This window comes from Lissotriton helveticus, chromosome 9 (assembly GCF_964261635.1).
Source record: "Lissotriton helveticus chromosome 9, aLisHel1.1, whole genome shotgun sequence".
Lineage (NCBI taxonomy): Eukaryota > Metazoa > Chordata > Amphibia > Caudata > Salamandridae > Lissotriton > Lissotriton helveticus.
In genome coordinates, this window is record NC_136070.1 from 931,043,036 (window position 1) to 931,064,664 (window position 21,629).

Consider the following 21,629-nt stretch of genomic DNA (forward strand, 5'->3'; position numbering starts at 1 on the left):
TTTCAAGTGGAGAAAGCAAGGGATGAGGAAAAAAAAGAACCTGTGAAAATACCTGAATGTGACATAACATTAGAAAGGAAAATATATTAAGGTATATGTGTGGATGGAAGATAACCCTGCCACATTTATTTTTGTCTGCACATAGCTTAGATTTTCAAAGATGTGTGACTCCCTTTTGGTCACAGAGTATCCAGGGTGGTGGAAGGTTTTTATTGTATATCAAAGTTACTTTGTTCTCTTAGCAGTGGCAAAACGTTGCTGAAGATCATATGGCCGAGTTTTCCTGAAAAATAGAGAGGGCAGACCCTACTAGTTCTGTCTTTTCCTCAGTCAATTGTCTGTTATACACTTACAGCCACATGCATCAAGCTAAAAACCGGTCGCAAAAGGGCAGATTCTGAGAATCTGCCCTTTTGCGACCGGTATTTTTGCATTTGGGATGCATCATCCCAAATGCAAAAATCGCAATTTAAGGAATCTTTAAATTGAGATTCCTTAAATTGCGATTGCATTTAAGGAATCCCAAATTGAGATTCCTTAAATGCAATGCATCAAAGTAAAAAAATTAGCGATTTCGCTAATAGGAGTAGCAAATTACCATGAAGTTCAACTTCATGGTAATTTGCAAAAACTTAGAAAAATGCACTTTTGTGCATTTTTCAAAGTTTCATGTTGCGCACACACATGCCCTGAGGGCATGTGTGTGCGCAACACATGTGCACAGATCAATTTTAGGAGTGCAACAGGGTGTCCTTTGGACACCCCTGCACCCTTGAAATTGCATTCTCAATTTGCGATTCGCTAATTGCGATTCGCATATTGAGAATGTATAATGTAGAATGTTTAACCCCCCCCCCCTAAGCGCCTTGAGACCCTTACGGGTGAGTAGCGCGCTATACAAATTTTTATGATTGAATGTCTTCCCATTCATTCCAATGGGCCTCTAGGCCCATAGGAATGAATGGGGAGGTATTCCTTAATTGCGACTCGTAATTTGTGAGTCGCAATTAAGGAATATTAAGAAATCGCAATTTTTTTTGTGATTTCTTCATGCATAGCCTTTGCTATTCCTTATTAGCGAATTAGCGGAGGGGAAGGGGAGGATTTCGAAGACGACGGCGAGGGAAAATTAATTATTTATTTTGTTTTCCTTCATCATCATCATCAGTCAAAATCCCCCCCACCTCGCCCCACCGCTCTCATACCTGCACGGGCCGCGGCTGTGTGAGTCCAGACCTTTCACATGGCAGCTGCCATGTCTATGTAGCTCTGTCTCTTTCCCTCATTATGCTTTGACTCTCGCCCTGTGATCCTCCAATGACACCTATGTAGCCCTTACCTGCACAACCTGTTCATAATATATAAGAACTTGTTCATTTCCATAGTCCTGACTCTATGCTTGTTTATCTCCTTCGACACAGCCCACTCCCGCCCATTAATTTGACCCTTACAATGTGAACAGCAGTACTGAGTTTAAATTCTCTACGTTTTCGTCCTTTCCAAAGTCTCTGGAAAGGTGTGGTGTGAGGGTGGGGGAGTATTTATGCCACACATTAATGACAGCCTTTATTTAACACTTTGGTGCTAAAAATATTTCCTCTTCTTAAAGGAAAAAGAGGACCATGCACTACATAACTGCTGATTTAAAATGTAGTTGGATGAATCCACATGACTCCACAACATTCCCAAGGTAATGTACCATTCTTGTTGGAGCAGTTGGATTGTAGAGTTGTTTTGCTTTTTGTATTAAGGGAATGTTACCAGGCGCACAACGCCCATTGGACTCAAATGGCATCAGCAACCCCCCCCCCCCCCGTCGTGTGTGGCAGCCCGGGATGAGACAGGTTCCCGGGCACACAGACAGCCGCACCCGAGTACTTCACAGGTCTTTAAAAGACCTTTGGCTTGTTAATGAGGCTTTGATGTTTTTCACCCCTTCTTAGAGGCCTTGTAGCTCCACTCTGTCTTTGCTTGAAAAATCAGCCCCCCCCCAAAAAAATCTTAGCCCCCCCCCCCGAAATTTGACTCTAGTTGCACCTCTGAATGTTACCTTCTTATATTTGTAAAATGCGCACTGTCTATCTATCCCATTGGTTTCTTCAATCAGGGCTGATGAATGTGAACTAATGGAGAAACGAAAACTAAGAAACCACACTGGAGGAACCAAATCATGGGAAACCAATTTTAAGGAAAGACAATTTAAAAGTAATACAAATAATTCAAAAAGTAAATAAAACATTTAAAATGAAAGGTAATATTAAGGAAACATACAAAATCACAAAGTTGAGTAAAGGAAAGGGGTAGTGAAGATTTTTGGGTTCGGTGTGGGCAAGCTTTAGGGACGATGAGGGTTTTTTAGGGTTCAGGGATGGGTGGGGTTTCAGGGTATTGAGGGTTTTTTAGGGTTCACATATGAGCGGAGTTTGGGGGTGGTGAAGGGTGTTTAGGGTTCAGGGATGGGTGGCATGTAGGGTAAGGTGTTGAGGTTTTTAGACTTTACTAATAGGTAGAGTTAAGTGCTGGTGCATGCTTTTAAGGTTCAGTTTTGGGACAGTGAAGGTTTTTAGTGTTCAGAAATGGGTGGGGTGGGGTTTAAAGTGTTCAGGTATATGGAGAGTTTATATGTAGATAGGGTTTTTCAGGTTCTGGGATGGTGTTGTTTAGGGCTGGTGAGGGGTTTTAGGGGTCATGAATGGGTGCTTTTCAGGGGTGGTGAGGTTTTTTTTAGGGTTCGGGGGTGAGTGGAGTTTAGGGTATTAGCTTAAGAGATGGGTAGAGTTTAGAAGTAGAAAGGGTATTAAGGGTTCAGAGTTGGGCGGAGTTTAGGAGCCAGGTATGGGTGGAGTTTAGGGTTGGTGAGGTGTTTTAGGGTTCAGAGAAGGGTGTGGGTGGAGTTTAGCATGAGAAAGGGCTTTAGGATTAAGGGATCAGTGGAGTTTATGGGTTAGGGATGGGTGTTGTTTTTGCATGAGGAGGCATTTTTGGGGAAAATTGACGGATGATCTTTGGAGCTGGTGACGGTTCAGTGAATTAAAAGCATCCAAAGTAATTGTTTGACAATGCAAATTATATAAATCCAAAATACTGTCCTCTCACCTAAAGGATTGAAATAATTTATTTTCACCTTAAAAAATAAGTTTGCAGAATCTAAATTTAGAAAAAAAGACATTCTATTAATTGGTTTCTATGAAATGGTAAATTCCATTCATCCTACAAATTTCCATTAAATAGTTTAGGATGAAAGCGTTTCTCAGTAGTGGTATTCCATTAAATCGTTTTTCTATGAAATCACATACAACCCTTAGGGCAGGAGTCTGGCAGACGCCAGAGCAGAAGATGGCCCACACAAATACAAAGGTGGACCAATACAATGAACTCCTTTATAATTAGTATTTTCAATATTTTATTTATAGAATAGGAAGCCTACAATGCATCGATGAGGTTAAACAAGCAACTTTGGATTGGTTATTAAAAATGTTGTCCATTTGTGTAAACTTTTTCTCCATAAAGAAATTATGGTAAAAGAAAATGCCAGCATTTTTCACAGCTGGTGCCATCAAATCGGATTGTCCATGGGCTCAAGCCTGAGAAATAAATAAAGAGGCTCAAGATCTTTGACTTTGACCCTTTAGCCATTTTAGCAAATTACTCCTCCTCATCTAGCAAGCAGCCGCGGCCGCTGCAGGTAAGAGCGGTGAGGCGGGCTGGGGGGGTAGAGGGGGGGGGGTGGGGGGGGGGATTTCGAAAGATGACCACAGGGGAGAATGAAATGATTAATTCATTTTCCCTTGTAATTGTCTCTCGAAATCCTCCCCCTCCCCAGCCGGCCCACCGCTCTTTCCTGCAGCGGCCCGCGGCTGTCAGCAAGGTATGCTATGTCAAGGAAAAAGTGATGATCTTGGGCAAGACCATCACCTCAGCTCCCCAGCTGAACCACCTATTGGGTGTCACTGTGCACATCAGGAAATGCAGCTGTTCGTCCAACCAGCTTAGGTAGCGGGAAGTGATATACATTTAAGGAGCTGTGAGGATAGTAATGAGTCCCCGTGCATCTTACAATTTAGGGCTCTAGGCTGAGAATAAGAGTCCTTATTTATCCTACTTGGGTCAACCCACTAGGAACATCCTCATTGTGCCTTTAATCCCAAATCCTATACCTGACCTCTCCTGGAGGACTGTATATTCAACCACATAGAAGGCAGCTGATAAGTCCAATGAAATTAGGACTGCCGGACAGTTTCAGAGCCAAAATGTGGATTAATTACTATCCAAAGGAGTATTTCTACAGTCATGTCTGCCTCACTGCTTCTGTAATATTAGCCACAATAGATAAGTACGAGTTAGACCTAGACGTAGCTGCGTGATATGATGACAGGGTAGGTGCGCGACCACAAGATGCTTTATTGTGGCATTTATTCAGTCCTGGCGTGACTGATTTACAAACTTCCACAGATCACGGGCACGTTTTTAAAAGATTTGTGCCGGTCGAGAGCCAATAGATGAGCTATAGTAACCTTGCTTAGCCCGTTCGCTGCGGGTGTCGGCCAACGGCCGTCACAAGCACTACCTCGGTAGTGCTGCTCACGTCCGTTGGCCGATGCGGCCCGCCCGTTTATTAGAACGTTCCGCACTGGTGCGGAATGTTTGAAGCAGTTAAGGCGTTAAATAACCATGCTTCAATTTTCTGTGGCTGGCTGGAGAGTCCTCGCTGCATCCTAATTTCTGGTGATGGATGAAACTTGCATAGGTCAAGATCAAAACATCCCAGCCTAGGATTCTTTAATATTAAGATTTTGATCTTATTAAGAAAGAATTCCCTCATGACCTCTGCAAGTTCTTCAGAGGTGCTCAGCTTTGCCTGTTTCTGAACATGTCACCTTGGTGTTAGTCTCTGCATGAATAATCATCCCTGAAAAATGTGATTCATTTGCTTTCGAACTCAACCTGTACGGTTTCAGCTAATACTTGCTGCAAGCTACTTTATGTGGGTTGCACAACTCTTTGCATCCCCTTTCCAGATGTCTGCAGCTCATTCTAAGGCTTTTACTAGAAGACCAGTTTAGGCTTTTTTTTTTTACTCCGGTCGCTAAGGTTTCCACTCATCATCAAGAGGCCAAGGCAATTTAACATGGATTCCAATAATTGATAAAAGGACTCTAGATTTTCTGCTATTGACACATACGTGTCCCTCAAAACTCCGTTTTAGTCCATTGTTTATGGAAGCTCGCTCCCTCTGCCTTTGCTTGTTTCCTTACTAGCTTAGATTCTCTTGCCCTGCTATTGCCTAGAGAGATTCTCTAATGTAAAATTTTAAATCACATGGTCTGACCAAGTTAGACAGACCATCTCTGCTTCACAGGAGGACACAAATGAGTCACTACTAAATCTAATTGCTCTCAATTATTGTGAAAGGAGCCTTCGGTGTGCTGGGCATACTAAGTAGCTTAACACTGATATGGATGGTTGAGTGAGGGATTGTGAAGAGTTTTCCCCAGATATCAAACTTGCCCTATTGCTACAACTTTAGTTACAAGGCAGTATAGATTCATCAAATAACCAAAAAGCCACCTGCAAAGACCTCGGATGGAGAAGGTGATTTAAAAATCATATCTATTACTACTGAAGCAGAGGTGCTTACGCACACTTAACTGTAATGCGTTGAAGACTGGACAACACCTCCACCATCATCTTTAATGCTTTTAGGTCCCTGGGGTAATCAGATGCAATCTACTGCACCACTTAACTACTCTATTCTTCACTGTGATTACAGTGGGCTGGCACAAGTTGGTGTAGCAGGCCTAATTGGGTCTCATTAAACCACATCTCGCTTGCGAGAAGATGGCGCAAAGCGTGCTCTGTCAGTAGGTTAATGATCTCGGACGCCTCACTAATTGCTGGCCTTGCATTAATTAACCTGCCACTTAAGGTGCTTCAACGAGCAGTCAATTGGTGTAAAACACTGCACAAAGGTTTCTGTTTAGGAAAGAATGGATTTTGCTGGATTTTTATTCCAGATTTTTTATCCTATTCTCTTCTATGAAATATTATACCTGTACTTTATTTCAAAAGCCTGGGTATGCTTTGTTACTTTAAAATTTTTTTTTTTTATTAAGATGCTTACATTTTTATCCAAACGTTTGCTGTAATGATTGCCATAGTTCCCCTAATCAATATAAATTCTTAGGATCTCATTTATGAAAAGTGTCGTATCGCTGGACAAAAACAGTGATGCAACACTTTTCAGTGTGCCCTCCTTGAGACCGCATGGATGCGGCGTATTTAAACTACAGCACACCACGTCACAAGGATTGAACAGATAGATCAGGAATCTGACGTATCTGTTGGCGCAGTAATGCCACATTGAGGAAGTGTGTCACAAATCAGACGCAACTCCAGCAATGTATCTACACATGGACATGTCCCATGTGAAAGGGCCTGCATCACTCCTTTCGCCTGCTGTGCAGCAGGCTTCAGGATTTGATGCAGTGAAGTTGTGCAAATGGCGCAGCAAAATCTCATAGATTTCACTGCGCCACTTCTACAAGCCTTTTTTGCATGGGAACTCCCACCCTACATACATTATATCTGACGCAAGTATAATGTAGTGCAGGGCTTTACAAAGTGATGCATCTGCCTAGATATTCACTTTGTAAATAGGGCGCAGAGTGGCGCATTTGTTACGCTACCGCAGCATCAGGATAAAGTGACGAAACAGCGGCATAAGGCCTCATAAATAAAGCCCTCAGTTTGCTGCTGTGTGCAACCAAGTCATATAACCAAACAAGTAGCAAAACAAAGAACCAACTTGGAGCTATTATGTAAATGTAAATGTAAATGTGTTGTATTTGTAAAGCCACGGCTGCCCACGCGACGGGGCGTCCCGGCGCTGCACTCATACCGCTGTGGAACCCTTCCTGGCTTTTCCATGTGAAATGTCCACTCCTGGGCACCCCCAAGGTGAAGCCAGGCATCCAAGTGCTGCTGGGGCCGTTGTGGAGATTAAGCAAGCTATTGCCCAGAGTCACAGAGTGGGACCCATGATTAGACTAGGCACCGAGGCGAGAATTATCAGGTCCGGGGATTATGTGCAAGGTAGCAATTCACTTTGTTTGCATTAGTGAGGAGTACTGATCCCAAATCATTACTTGAGAGAAGGTATGAAGAAATGTCCACCAAAGTCTAACAGATGAACATATATGCGCCTAGAGGTGGACTTTAGGCACGAGGCGGGCGTCAGTGGGAAGGGGAATTAGCCATAGGGAGGCGTAGAGTGATGTTTGCGAGGGAAGGAGAGGAGAGGGGTAACGGTGGGTGGCAACAATCTGGGTTTGACTTGTGGAGTGTGTAACATGAGCGTCTTATGTTTGGAGTTGGGTTGTTCTGGGAGTGATTCAGAGTGGCCTTTCCTCATGTTTATTGAATAAGTTCAGGATTATTACGTCCCAACTACTAATTGGACCTCGTTTAACTTTCTGCGTTTGCTTATTAGCAATTCCTGGCTTTCTACTTCCACCTATTGGTGCAGCTCCTAGCTCTCTGTTTTCCAGCTCTGCACTATTAAGCTCTTCTCTAGCTTAAACGCCCTGTCTGTCAACTTAGTCTAACATTTTTGTTTCTTTGGTAAGGGCAGGATACCCAATAGGTAGGTTTTTGTTTATTCTTCTAAGCTTATGCTATTTGCTTTGTGTATCGTTTGCATGATTATATTCCAGAAGGTGTGCAGTTTGGTACATACATGACCAGATTATATGGGTGAGATTAATCTTTACTTCTATGGTATATTACTTTATTTTGTGGACTATTGGGTTCTGCTATGTTATTTTTTAAATACATTCACATGACTACTTTGAAACATATTCCCTCCTCTTCAGATTATCATGGGTCTAGACAAAAATGCACACTGCACGGGCAAAAGCGTGTCTACATTTTAGCACAAATTCTAGGCGCACATTCAGACAAAAGTTCTCTCTCTCTCTCTCTCTCTCTCTCTCTCTCACAGGTAAGTGGGGCTGGGAATGGGGTCTGGGGGTTGCTTTCAGAGGTAGGGGGATCAGGGTACTTTTGGGAAGGGGCCAAGTTTTTAGGGCTCAGGCAGGGCGAGGGGGTCAGGATTCTTTTAAGATTAAGAAGGGGGCAGTCTTTAGAGCTCAGGGCGGGGAGAAGGGGTTGGGATAGTTTTAAGGGCTGGGTTTGGAGGGAGTTTTTGTAGGAATGGGGCGGTTTTAGGGCTCAGGGTGAGGGGTAACAGGGTAGTTATTTTAAGTGAGGGCAGGGTTTTAGGCCTCAGGGCAGTGGAAGGGGGTTGGGGTCATTTTATGAACAGCGGGGGGTCAGGGTAGTGTATGTTAAGGGGCAGGGTTTTAGGCCTCAGGGCAGGGGGAGGTAAAGGGGTAGTTTTCAGGGCAGGTTTTGGGCCTCAGGGAGGGGGCAGGTAGGGGGTTCGTAATTAAGGGCTTAGAGCAGGGGGAGTGGGGGTCAGAGTAGTGGTAAAGTTAACCACTCATACCCCCTTACCATTCATGCCTTACCGCAAAATTGTGTGGTAAAGGAATGCATGGTTAAGATGCATTTGCGGCTTGGACTACATGGTAGAGGCACGCATGGTTTAGCCATGCATGCCTCTATCATACAACCAGTACCTACTTTTTATAAGTGGGATATGTAAAAATATAATGTTAGGACAGTCCTATAGAGTCAAGTCCCAAAAGCAATTTTCACTGTGAAATGATCTGGCTTCCCTAAGAGGAAAACTAAAGTGCAGAATGATATAGTCATTTTGCTAAATTGGGTTTGAGAGAAGATAGAGAACTGGTTCAACCACAAATTTTAATATTAAAAATCCAATTCAATGGTGAAATTACATTTTTGATAAATATTTATAAATGGCAGCTTTCAGAAAGTAACTTATTCCCTGCCTAAAACTAGTGAAGGCTAATTTTCCTGTCAGCAGCTACACCTGCCATGTGCTTTCCCTAAATGAGGTGTAAAAACTGCTCCCAGAGCAGAGACAATGGCTTAGGCCTGGTGAAAGGATGGGCTGAGGGTGAGGTATGTGATACCTGTCAGAACAGGAAGAGCAGCTGTGAGAGTTCAACCCAGGAACATTTCCTCATTGGTAAGGGAGTGTATAGGTGTCACCGCCAACCACTGGCTAGTGATACCTTCAAAGTTGGCACCTCACACACAGCTCATGAGAACACATCAAGACCTGAGAAAGAACAAACGAGGACTGGACCTGTTATTTGAGACCTATGTGAAGACCTGAAGGGCTGGGCCTACTCCCACCTAAGTAGTGTACTCCAAGGGTCAGTTGGATGACTCCTGTGGGGATACAGGGACACACAAAACTGCAGGAGGCCAATTTCCTGCAATGCCAGCTGCCCAGTGGAAATGAGACCTGGACTGGACCCTGCTGGTAGCTGCCGCTGCCCTAAAGGCTGTCCCGGATGTCATGGGCACCTTAAAAGTGACCAAGAGGACCTACTCCAGAAACTCTGAAAAGCTGGGATGTAGAAATTTTGGGAATTTTCAAGACCTCCAGAGCGTAAGCAAGACCTTGCGGCAAAGGTGTCTGATTTCAATGCAATTTCATTGGGTACAGCTTCAGGTTTGCCTTGTTGGAGGACTTGGAACTCCAGAAAAAGACTAACTGCCACATGCATCAACAATGCCATTTGCGATTCCCTATTAGCGAAAAATAAGGATTCACTAATAAGGAATAGCAAAAGCCTATGCTTGTAGAAATCGCTTAAAAATAGCGATTCCTAAACATTCCTTAATTGCGACTCGCAAATTGCGAGTCTCAATTAAGGAATATCTCCCCATTCATTCCTTTGGGCCTAGAGGCCCATAGGAATGAATGGGAAGACATTCTCAATTTGCAATTCTCAATTAGAGAATCGCAAATTAAGAATGCAATTTCAAGGGTGCCAGGGTGTCAAAAGGACACCCTGTTGCACCCCTGAAATCTGCATAGGAGTACATCTTGCACACACACATGCCCCAAGGGCATGTGTGTGTGTAAAATGGAACTTTGAAAATGCACTTTAGTTCATTTTTTAAAAGTTTTTGCAAATTACCATGAAGTTGAACTTCATGGTAATTTGCACCCCCTATTAGTGAAATCGCTAGTCTTTTTACTTTAATGCATTGCATTTAAGGAATCTCAATTTGCGATTCCTTAAATGCAATGCCAATTTCAGTAATCGCAATTTAGAGATTACTTAAATTGCGATTTTTGCATTTGGTATGATGCATCCCAAATGCAAAAATACTGGTCGCAAAGGGGCAGATTCTGAGAATCTGCCCGTTTGCGACCGGTTTTTGCTTTGATGCATGTGGGCCTAAGTCTGAAGGTAGATCTTTACAATCAAAGAAGTGAAAAATATTTGCTTGACGTGCTGGCTTCTGCAGCTGCTACATTTTTATTCCTTCCATTCTGAGCTTGTTCTGTCAAAACTAGTGGCTTCAGCAGGACAACTAGTGGCTATCCTGCTTCTAAGGGTTTGGTAGATACAGCCTGGCAGTGCTTAATGTGTGCCAGTGGTTTACGGTGCTTAGCACCTGCACTTATTTAACAGGACTGGGGCTATTTCATTTTTCTCCCCAGTGTGATAGGCCCAGTAATTAATAAAGATAAATGTACCTGCCTGTCCTGTGTCCACCTGCTTCGGTTCAGATGCATGTCTACCTGGTATGTCTTCAGAGGATGGCCCACCCAGGTCCAGGCATGATGACTGCATCACGTTAGTGATGTCAGTAGTGCACACCGGCCTTTCAAGGAGCAAGAAATTTGCACTGGTTAATACTGTTGAGCCAGGCAGGCTGATGAGTGAGCTAGGGGTGAGGCATGCTGGGTCCAGGAAAGATCAGGTATCGACAACAAACAATGCAACGTCCTCAGAGTAATTAAAAAGAAAAGTGCGTAGCTACTTATTGTTAACAGCTTGCAGCCTCACACGCACTGAGCTGAAAATCCAGCTGAAGCAGAAGCAGGCCATAAATGATTCATTTTGACTTAGGGCCCACCAAACCACATTGCAGTCCATGTCAGACCTCGCCTCGGTCATGGTGTGCACAGCCAACTGTCTGGCATGCACCCATCGCTCTGGCACCAGAAACTGCACCCCATTTAACTCGTTTCGTCCCGACAAGGGACTTCCTCAGGTTTAGAGATATCTTCGTGTTTCCTTGTGGGCAAGTGTAAGCCACACAGAAGAAGAGGGGGCTGGATTGTCGTATCACCCAAGGTTAATTAAAAATTCCTTACTGATTCTTCCTCGATAAGTGTAAACCAGAAAATGGAGAAGGCTGAATATCTGTATCCCCAGTGGGGACTGCCAGGTTAAGCAGAAAGATGCAGCATTCCATCCATGCAAAAGGATGGCTCGGCTGCAGTCTGATCTTGTGAGGAATAAAGAAAATCTATTTTGGAATATCATATCATATTATGGCTCCTGCGGTATATTGGATCTATGAGAAAAATTCATATGTTTGAATAATCTGGATTAATATGTGATTTAGTGAACGCTCAGTAACAACATTGGACTTCCTGAGCACTCCCTTTTGCATATTGTTTTTCTTCTTAATCATGTATGGTTCTGATGTTTGAAAAAGGTATCAATGGTTACCCTAAGCGTTACTACAACATTTCTTTGATAGACTCTGTTTTGAAGGATTCTTCCAAAAATGACTCAATCCTAGAGACAATATAGAGCAATCTTGGCAGAGATTCGCTATGATTTTAGACCTGGTTTGGGAACAATTCTACAATACCTCAATCTGCTTTTATTGTTGTACAAGTAAGACGGTCCTTGGGGGAGTCTGCTCTTAGCCTTTTTGGACCGGAGTTCTGCATTCAACCCTGTTACTATAAACGTTGGTCCATTTTGGATAAGATGGGTGTAAGCCATTGTTGATTCTTTAAATCGTTAACATTTATTGTAAGTGGTCAAACTAACTAAAGGTCAGGAGACTATGATTTTATTCAGACCTTGGGGTCAGTTTTTAATTTTGTTGTCTCTCTAGGGAATACACATTTGAAGGACATGTTGGACATATTCTACCATCAAGTGTAAACCTGCAATCACCTTTAGAACAGGAGTTTGTGGATATGCCTTTATCATGTCCTTTCATGTTAAGGAAAATAAATTATCTAGGCATTTGTTAGGCTTATCAACAAAGCAGTGCCAAGTTATGCCACAAATAACTTGTTCTAGACTGTATGGATAATGAAGTTAAGTTGGCCCCTCCCTTGATCTGGTTATCAGTTTCGGGTTAATCCCCCAGCACATCTACATCTACAATAATTCTTGATTTTATAGATTTGGATGTTTTCTATGAATTCATTTTGCTGAAATATATTGAAGATCTATATCATGGGCTGTTCGACCATAGTTGTATAAGACCCAATGGAAGATTGAGAGCTCGGAGAAGTTCGGGGTCAAGGATACTTTTAAAATAAAGGTATTCACAACGGGAGACTACTCAAATTGCTAAGTCTTTGGTGCGGTCATTAATGATTATTAAAATGAACTTAGTCATAGAACCCTTTTTAGATTTGGTTCACTATGTTTGCAAGTGTTATCTATTGACAAGATTTAGAGCATTTAGTTTAGTTTAGTTTTATTATTATGCGTGATTAATTAAAACCATTGCATACAGTACTTTTAGCAATAAAATCAAATCACATTGCGAGATTTAGAGGAAGTATTCCACATCACTGGCTGTTTTTCCCCAAGGTGTTCACAAACTTGAAATCTCCCCTACCCCACTCCAGTGTATATCCCCCACCCCCTGCTCTCTAGATACCAATACCAACATTTATTTTGTGAAAAAATTGACAGATTGAACTCTTTCTGCCACGCAAACGTTATTCTGTTGGAGAATGGAAGAGCCAAACCCGATCTGAGCAGCTGCAGCTGTACAGAGATGAGAATGGGAGGTACATAAACTTATTCTGCAAAATACACTGCTACAAACCGAGGGGCATATTACCAACAACTAGCGATAATTATCGCTATGTTGGCTTAGCGGCAATATTTTTATCGCCGAGCTGCAACGATTTTTATCGCAGATAAACCTTGTAGCAAGGTTTATCTCTGAAACGATAAAAATCGTCCGAAATGCATGAATATCGCTGTAAAGTCAGCGATATTCATGCATTACCGAGCGAATGCTCTTAGCCATGTTATCCACCTCCCATTGGATAACATGGCTAAGAACAGCTCTGGGCAGGCGTTAGCTTTTGGAGATAATCGCGCTTAGCGCGAATATCTCCAAAAGTTGGTAATAGGAGATAGCGATGTTAGCGACTGTTTCCAGTCGCTAACATCTTGGCACGCCCACTTTGCATGTCATTAGTGATAAATTTCACTGACATGCAAAGCGGGGCCCAAGATGGTAGCCATCTCCTACTAGCTGTCGCTAACTGGTGTTAGCAACAGCTAGGTAATAGGGAGATAATTTTATCTCCGCTTTCTTGGCTTTTAAAGCCAAAAAAGCGGAGATAAACCCCCTTGATAATATGCCCCTGAGTTCCCAGACTGCAACTGATACTAGATGAGCCTGTAAAGAGTGGCTACCAGCAGGTGGCAGGAAAGGTGTCTTCTCCCTAGGCTCTCTGATAGGCTGAGCTATGTCTGCAGATACAATCCTGCTCCCCAGTCCTCTATCCATTGAGTCGCCTGAGATTGATGTAAAAAGCACTCTTATGAAATACTTCTAAGGTACAGAGGGGCATATTTACAAGGGAAGTGGCGGAGTGAGGCGTTAGCCTTCCTGGCTTAACGCTCCACTCCGCCACTTCAGAAACGCAGGGATGCAATATATTTACAAGAATATGGTGCAGTCCTGCGTTTCTCCTTGTGGTGGCGCTACACTTAGCAGCCTAGCGCCAACACAGGCATCCTTCCACCATAGTGCTAAAGTGTCTGTGTGCAGGGGAAGATTGTTTATGTGTAGAAAGGTCCCCCTTCCTGCACATAAACAATCTTTAAATGCCTTTTGTAACGTCTATGTGTGCTGCTTTATTCATCACACATAGAAGTTGCAAAACGGCATTTAAAAAAAATTATTCCTGCATATAAACAATCATTGGCCTTTTACTGTTTTCATGTGTGCTGCACAACGCAGCACGCATGAAAACAGCAAAAACTAGGAGAAAAGAAGCATTGCTTCTCGTTGCGCCAGGGTGAGACCAGATTTTCCCTGGTCTTAATTCTGGGACGCTGCCTCCTATTTATTTGTAGATGTGGGCAGCGTCAGAATCAATTGGTGTTGCAGTTGGACGCCCACAGCAACACCCATTGCCCTCCCCTTTCCCACTAAGCATAGCGTGAAAGGGGGCCTTATTTACAAGGCAGCGTTAAGCCACGTTAAGTGGCATACCGCTGCCTTGTAAATAAGGCGAAGCCCCTATCGCCACAGGATTGTCATAAAAAGTAATGTTTCAGTGGTGGTAGGGGCTTGTAAATATGCCCCCGAGATTTCTATTTAGGAATCTCCCTCTGCTCAGGTGGTGTTGGTGTTCTGGACAAATCTGCCAATGCTACAGGTCTCCTGCCATTTTTCATAGTTCTTTCCTTTGAAGCCTACAGAGAATCGTGGCCACTTTCAGGCCAGAACCCCACATAGATGTTCCTCTCAGACTGGGAGCAGTTGACAGGGTTCCATCCCCTGATGACGCTGACCAGAGCTGGAACCGTGCACATGCCTTCCTTCTTTGGATTCTCAAACTAGCACTTAATCCCTTCTCAAAATTGCCATTTTTGAGAAAGAATAGATAACTAGGGTCCATCATTCTGTGGTCCCCCACCTTCCCAGGAAACAAGCTGGACTGTGCTTGCTGGGCGTCTGCCAGACCTCCCGGTTCCACATGAGCACCACTAGAGCTTTACATGGTATTTTACTTTGTGTTCTTAGGTATTATGTGTAATGGTATGTGCACTATTATTGGTGCACATATTATATTCCATACAGACTCTAAGGGGCGTAAGTTCCGCATTTCAGCATCCTCAGTCACCGAGTTCAGAAATTGTCAATAACTACCTGGATCAGCCTGCAGGATTATTTTAGTCTCACATAACTTCTATTGGCTGTTTGTGTGTATCCTTCCGCCTCCATTTGGGATGGATGAGGACCTATTTAAATTGGAAAGGACACTGTTGTCGCACATTGAAATCTATATCTTGGCCATGCATTCATTCGTTTATTTATTTAATACTTTTCTAAATTGTTTTGGGCTGCAGCAGGTCAATGCTCGAATGCGGGTTTCAATTCTAACAGCTATACCAATGTTTGTTTCTAACAAGATATTGTTGAATCCAATTCAGCGAACCAGCTACATTTTGCATGTTTTTTTTGCGTAGAGCTGGCTTTAAAAGACTGATATCCCTATGAATGTAATTCCTGTTGTTGTGATTTTGGGAAACATCCTTTACAACGCAACTTTTACCACGCAGTGCCTTTACGACGCAACTTTTACAATGCAAACCATTACAACGCATTGCGCTGGGGGGCGCTCTAGGATAGGAAATACGTTTAATTTACTGTCCAACACCTTCCCTAGTGTCCACGGGGACTGGAGTTGGAATAGTAAATTAAACTATTCACTATCCAGCGCCCCAAAGCACTATGCGTTGTAAAGGTATTCGTTGTAAATACCGCGTTGTAAAGGCATGCAATGTAAAAGTATGCGTTGTAACGTCATACATCCGTGATTTTACGAGTGCTGGTCTACGTTTTGACACAAATATGGATTTGTCAGTGGTGTGATGTGAACAGGGACGCCCTCCACAGCCAAATGAAGCTAAGCAAAGCAAGAGGCAATCTTTTAACTTACCAGTGAGATTGCCGACTTAGGAGGAAAGGGGTCACAGGAGGGAGGGTAGAGTATGTGGGTTTCTGGTGTGTCTTGCCCTTGTTACTGCAATTCAAGGCACAACTGTTGTTCCTGCCTGCTTTTGAGTGCAGATAATAGACTCAGATCAAGATTCATAGAGCTTATTTATGGGCCCTTGCGACACTTTTACGCTGCCAGTGGGACGCGTTTTGTGACACATCGGCGGCGTAAAAAATGAGCCCCATTGCTCCCTATTTACAAAGTGATGCATATTCCTAGATGCATCACTTTTTAAACCCCTGCACCACGTCATACCTGCGCCAGGGATAATGTATGCAGGGTGGGCGTTCCCCCACATGAAAGCCTTGTAGAAGTGGCACATTGAAATCTATAAGATTTCAGTGCGCCACTTCTAGGACGCCATTGCTTCAAATCCCTATGCCTGCCTCATGGGAGGTGAAAGGGTGACACAGTTCAATAAGGATAGGCCTTGCTTGAGTTGCATCATGCTAGCGACACAACTCCAGCAATATGTGACTTTTACGCCGACAGATACGTCAGGATTCCTGACGTATCTGTCTTTCCTTGTGACAGGGAGCGCTGTACATTAAATACGGCACATCAATCATGTCGCTAGGAGGGCGCCGTGAAAAGTGTTGCATCTCTGTTTTGTCGCAGCAATACAATAGTTTTCATAAATGAGGCCCATAGTTTCCCCCCAGGAATTTTCCTTACCTTCAGATGGTCCAGTGTGGATACTTACAACTGCTTGTTGCTTATCTTTCAATGTTTTAATTTCTCCAGACAGCTCTCATATCAGCACTTAAACTTCACCCACTCGCTAGCACAACTGCTGACCTTTACCAGCCAAGAGTTGAAGTGCCAAGGCCAAAAAGGTTCTTCTTTCCTTTGGGCCTTCAGAAGCACAACATTAGAGAAGTAGTGTAGTAGTGACGTGGCCCTTACCTTTCTGCTAAATGACCATAATTGTAGTGCATCCGATGAGTCACGCGATTGACCTACAACTCTATCACGTCTTTCAGTAACAGACAATGCCATGCCCTCCATGCAGGATGGACATCACCCCTGCTCCTGAGCTGTGAAGTCTTTGCACGCAGCTCATGTCTGACAGCTTTGGACAAATTTGGGGAAACAGCAATAACAACGCGGATTTTACCACGCAATACCATTACATCGCATGTGTTACAACGCATGCGATGTAACAACGCGTAGCCATTAGTACGCATACCATTACATCACATGGTCTTTTACAACGCATGTGATGTAATGGCTATCCACGTCGTGGTGAGGAAACTGAGGCTGTTTCCTCACAACGACGTGCACTGCCCCTCAGACGATGCTGGAAGCAGGAGAGAGGAACCACAAGGCGAGTGAGGTAAGGGGGATTGAGCTTGGGGTGAGGATTACTTTTGTTGTAGTGTTGTAATGTTTGTGTAGTGTTGTGTAGTGTAGTGTTTTAGAGTTTAGGGTAGTATTGGGGGGGTTGTGCACGGTAGTGTTTCAGTGTAGGGTCCGGACTGGGGGTAGGGACAGGGTCGTGCTGGGGGTAGTGTTTTAGGGTAGTGTTGTAGTGTTTGTGTAGTGTAGTGTTTTAGGGTTTAGGGTAGTGTTGTAGTGTTTGTGTAGTGTAGTGTTTTGGGGTAGTGTCGGGGGGGTTGCGCAGGGTAGTGTAGTGTTATTGTAGGGAGAGGACTGGGGGTCGGGGGAGGGTTGTGCAGGGGTACTATATTAGTGTTTAGTGTAGGGTAGGGTAGAGTCTCTTACCTAGCAAACTTTTACCACGAGTATAGCTTTACCACACACGCCTTTGCGTTGTAATGGCATGCATGGTAAAAGCATAGTCGTGGTAGAATTTTGCGATGTAATGGCATGTCGTTGTCATTGACATCGCTTAGTAATACCTGCGTTGTAATGGCACGTGTGGTATTGGTGTGCGATGTAATGACATACATCCCAAATTTGAGGAGATCCTGTCTGATGAAAAGCTTTCTTATGCTAGTTGCTAATATTTCATACCTTGAGGGACAATAGCCACAGTTAGATGCAAATGTTCTCTTTGACGACCACCAAGATCACATTTTGCGTGTATGCAAACTGGACTCGGGTGAAGTTGGATAAAGAGAAACTCAGATGGTGGCTGACATGTATAGTTGAGGCGTTGCAGTACCCCACTCACTACTGTTGCAGGTTGCTGACAAAGATGTATCTAAACATCAGTTGGGACGGTGCAGGTAAGCGCGGGGGCGGGGCGCAGGGGTCGTCAAAAGACGACAGTTTTATATATTTATTTATTTTATTTTCCCTATTCCGCCGTCTGTCGAATCCCCATCCCCACCACCGCCCCACCTCACCACGCTTACCTGCACCGGCCGCAACTGCTAAACATGCCTGCTGAAGTATTCGGCAACTACTATCAGATGCTTTAAATATATGAGTATATAGCAGTTCTTTAGATGATTTCACCTTGATGATGCTCTATAATACTAGTTTTATGAAGGAATGATCCTCAGAGTCTGAGGGTTCAGTGCTATGTGATGATGCATAGATGGTCCAAGGCATCAAAGCCCCGGTCCACTTGTATTTCTTTCCTAGTTAATTAAGTGATGCCCAAAGCCGTGCTGATAAACAGAAGCTGCCTCATCACATATTCAGTGATTTGCACTGGTATGAATCTGAAGATGTCAGAGACATCTTCAAGATACCCTTGATTAGCTATTCATAACCTTCATTTGCATTGAAGCATCTCAATGATGCTACAAGTGTCTGCATGCGAAATATTGTCGATAAACAGTGTTCTGTGTTGGATTGAGTATCTCCTTATTTGCTTCTGAGGAAATCAATGCGAATCAGACCTCGACTTAGACATCCGTGGGAGAAGGTAGTAACCTCTCTCCATCAATGTACTGCCACCTACCCGCCAATTTATAGGACATGTGGGAATTTTACCCATCAGAGAGTGGTCCCCATCACCTCCAACAGTCTGCTAAAACCCTTCCAAGTAAGAATTAGGTGCCAATATTCACCACCAACCTGCATTGCCTGGTAAGGACAGGGTATGGTGGGGGAGGCATGGGGACCCTCCAATCCAGAGCTGGCACTGTTTCTCCCTCCCTATGTCTCATGGAACTCCCAAGGATTCCCTCCATCTGTGATACATGCAGGGTACACCAGAGTAATCACTGGAAATAGCCTAAGGCGGGGAGGAAGAAACAGCTCCCATCACCTACACACAATGAAGCACCTTGGTAATTCCAACACGGCCAGCGTGGAGTGTTGTTCTTGCACTAAGAGATGCTGATATCTGCCATTCTTCTGTCTGTATAATCAGGGGCATTAACCACTGGCTGCTGTGTGTGTGTGTGGTGGTGGTGGTGGGGGGGGGATAGTAGGTTGGTGGTGGGGCTTTGTCTAGGTTTATTTATTTATTTATAACGTTTTAGGCTTAGGTCTAAATGAACACTTCAGACACTAAGGGCCTCATCATAGCTTAGAAGGCCCATTCCATCAAATGATGAGTATGTCACCTGTGTGGTGGGACTTCCCACTTAGTCCCCTGCCTCCTTTTACCCCTCCCCAACAATCCATCCTACAAATCTGCCCCTTGTGTCTCTCCTTTGTTGCAGACCTTTAGATTCTGCCTCCTTTCTGCCGCTATCGCCTGATGTGGGTAATGTAAATAAACCCTCAAAGTAGGGCATCCTTTTCAGGGACCCTTATTCAAAATGTACCTAGTGCGGAAGGAGTATCCCACACCAATGAAGTTTGTGGTTTACACAGAAGGTAAGCCTGCAGCAGTGTCATCTTAAGTTTTTTGGGTGCCCCTGTTTGGAATAACTTAAATGTTTACTACCCTATGTTGCCTAACATTATTGAATTATACTTTAAAAGTTAAGAAACAAAAATACACATAAGTGAACTAGAGAGAAAGTTCACTTTCCCAAGGGGCCCCTTGGACGGTGGGGTCACTGGGCAATTACCCATTTTGCCTATGCTCTGGTCTGCAGAAATGGCTATTTCAACTTTGCCACCAGCATAGTGTTTCCAATGGCAGAGCTGAATGTGGCTCCACCACTTGGAAGGTCAGCAGATACACCACCATCGACCACTGTTAAATTGGGTGGGAATATTCAGAAAAAGGTGAATTAAATTTTCACTTTTAGCAGAAATGATCTTGCCACCTCCTTCTAAATCAAGTCTTAACAGTATAAAGGACTGTATTCTAGCAGGTGCACCCATCCTGAACACAACCCTATTGATATAACTGGGATACAATTGCTAGCAAGAGCAGTGCATTAGGCATCAAAGAGCAGCTTAAACTCATGCTGAATATGGGAACATTTCTAATTTACAGGGAAGAGAGTGGCCATCTATGCTTGGTCAGAAACAAAAAATTGCTTACCCGGTAGTCACTGGAAGTGACGTAGAAGATTGGTAGGAATGCAAGCCAGATTATGCATGTGGTATACATGGTGAAGCCAATAAATTTAGCCTCATTGAAGTTTTCTGGGCATTTTCTTGTCTTGAAGGCATAGACCGTGCATAGCACGATCAGCAGCACATTGTATGTGAGGGAAACCAGCATGCTGGAGTCTTTGTTATTGCACTTGAGCGTCACCACGTAGCGCTTGTCGGGCACCGTCTCCTTCCTTGTTCCAGGGGTCTCCACGAGCAGCCAGATGATGACAATTACCAGCTGGCAGGAGATGAGGGCCATGCAGATGACCACTTGTGAGGCTGGGCTGATGAACCGTGGTCGTTGCACCCCATCTTTCACCCCGCTAAAGATACGAGCGATCCGGTTGGTCTTGGTGAGCAGAGCAGAGTAGCAGACGGCAAATGAGGTGCCCATCCCAAGGCGGCGCAGGGTACAAACTTCAGTAGAGGGCTTGGCGATGAAGATAAAGGTCATACTGTAGCACATCAGAACCCCCGTGAGAAGGGTGTAACTGAGCTCGCGTCCAGACGCCTTCACAATGGGTGTGTCGTTATTCTGGATGAAGACACCAAAGGCAAACAGGGTGGAGATGAAGCCAAGGCAGGAGATAGCGACTGGCCCAATGGCCCAGGCGTCTTTCCAGCGGATGTACTCTTGCGGAAGCTCATAGCATCCGTTGAGTGTCTCGTTGGGCCAGTAGCCCAGGTCGCAGTCCTTGCAGGTGTACTCATCCAGGAGATACTGGAAAGGCTGGCAGGGGATGCAGATCCAGCAGCACATGTCCCCGGGTTGGGTGCTCTTCATCTCGTTCTTCTTGCAGGGGTCACTACACTGTGAGACGGGCACTGAGCTCTTGGCCCAGGGGATGAGACTCGTGTTCAGGGTCAGCTCCTCTGCCCAGTAGCCCACCTTCTCATACTTGTACCGACCGTCCGTCTTTTGATAGTTGAAGATATTGTAACGCCCAATGCCATCTCCATAGCGATCAAAGCGAACCATGTTCTTTGTGTCCGCTGGCCTGAAGGGAGCTGGGGAAGAAACAGAAGAAAGTCAATGTTTTACATTTTTTTTTTAGATTTGTTAAGTTGTAGACCTAATACAATTGGTACGTGAAGTTGGTTAAAGTAAATACACATGATCAATTCTCTGGAACCCAATATAAAAGGAAAATAACTACTGTCTCCTAAATAATGTGTTGTATCCTGCATATTATACTGTAAGGTGTTTTACCAGCCCTGCTCAGCCAGTGCCTGTGCTCTGACTCATTGGAATGTTGGAGTCTGATGATGCCTCGGAATGTTGGGACTGAGAGAGGCAGAGTGAGTTGGTCAT

The 21,629-nt window shown here is 44.1% G+C and overlaps 1 protein-coding gene across 1 annotated transcript in view; it reads right to left on the reverse strand.

The window, feature by feature from the left end:
- GRM2 (glutamate metabotropic receptor 2) overlaps positions 1 to 21,629 on the reverse strand; it is a 238,903-nt gene that overhangs the window by 45,441 nt on the left and 171,833 nt on the right. The window contains exon 3 of the mRNA XM_078662234.1: positions 20,262 to 21,325. Coding sequence (XP_078518360.1) covers positions 20,262 to 21,325 — 1,064 coding nt within the window. The remainder of the gene's footprint in view (positions 1 to 20,261; positions 21,326 to 21,629) is intronic.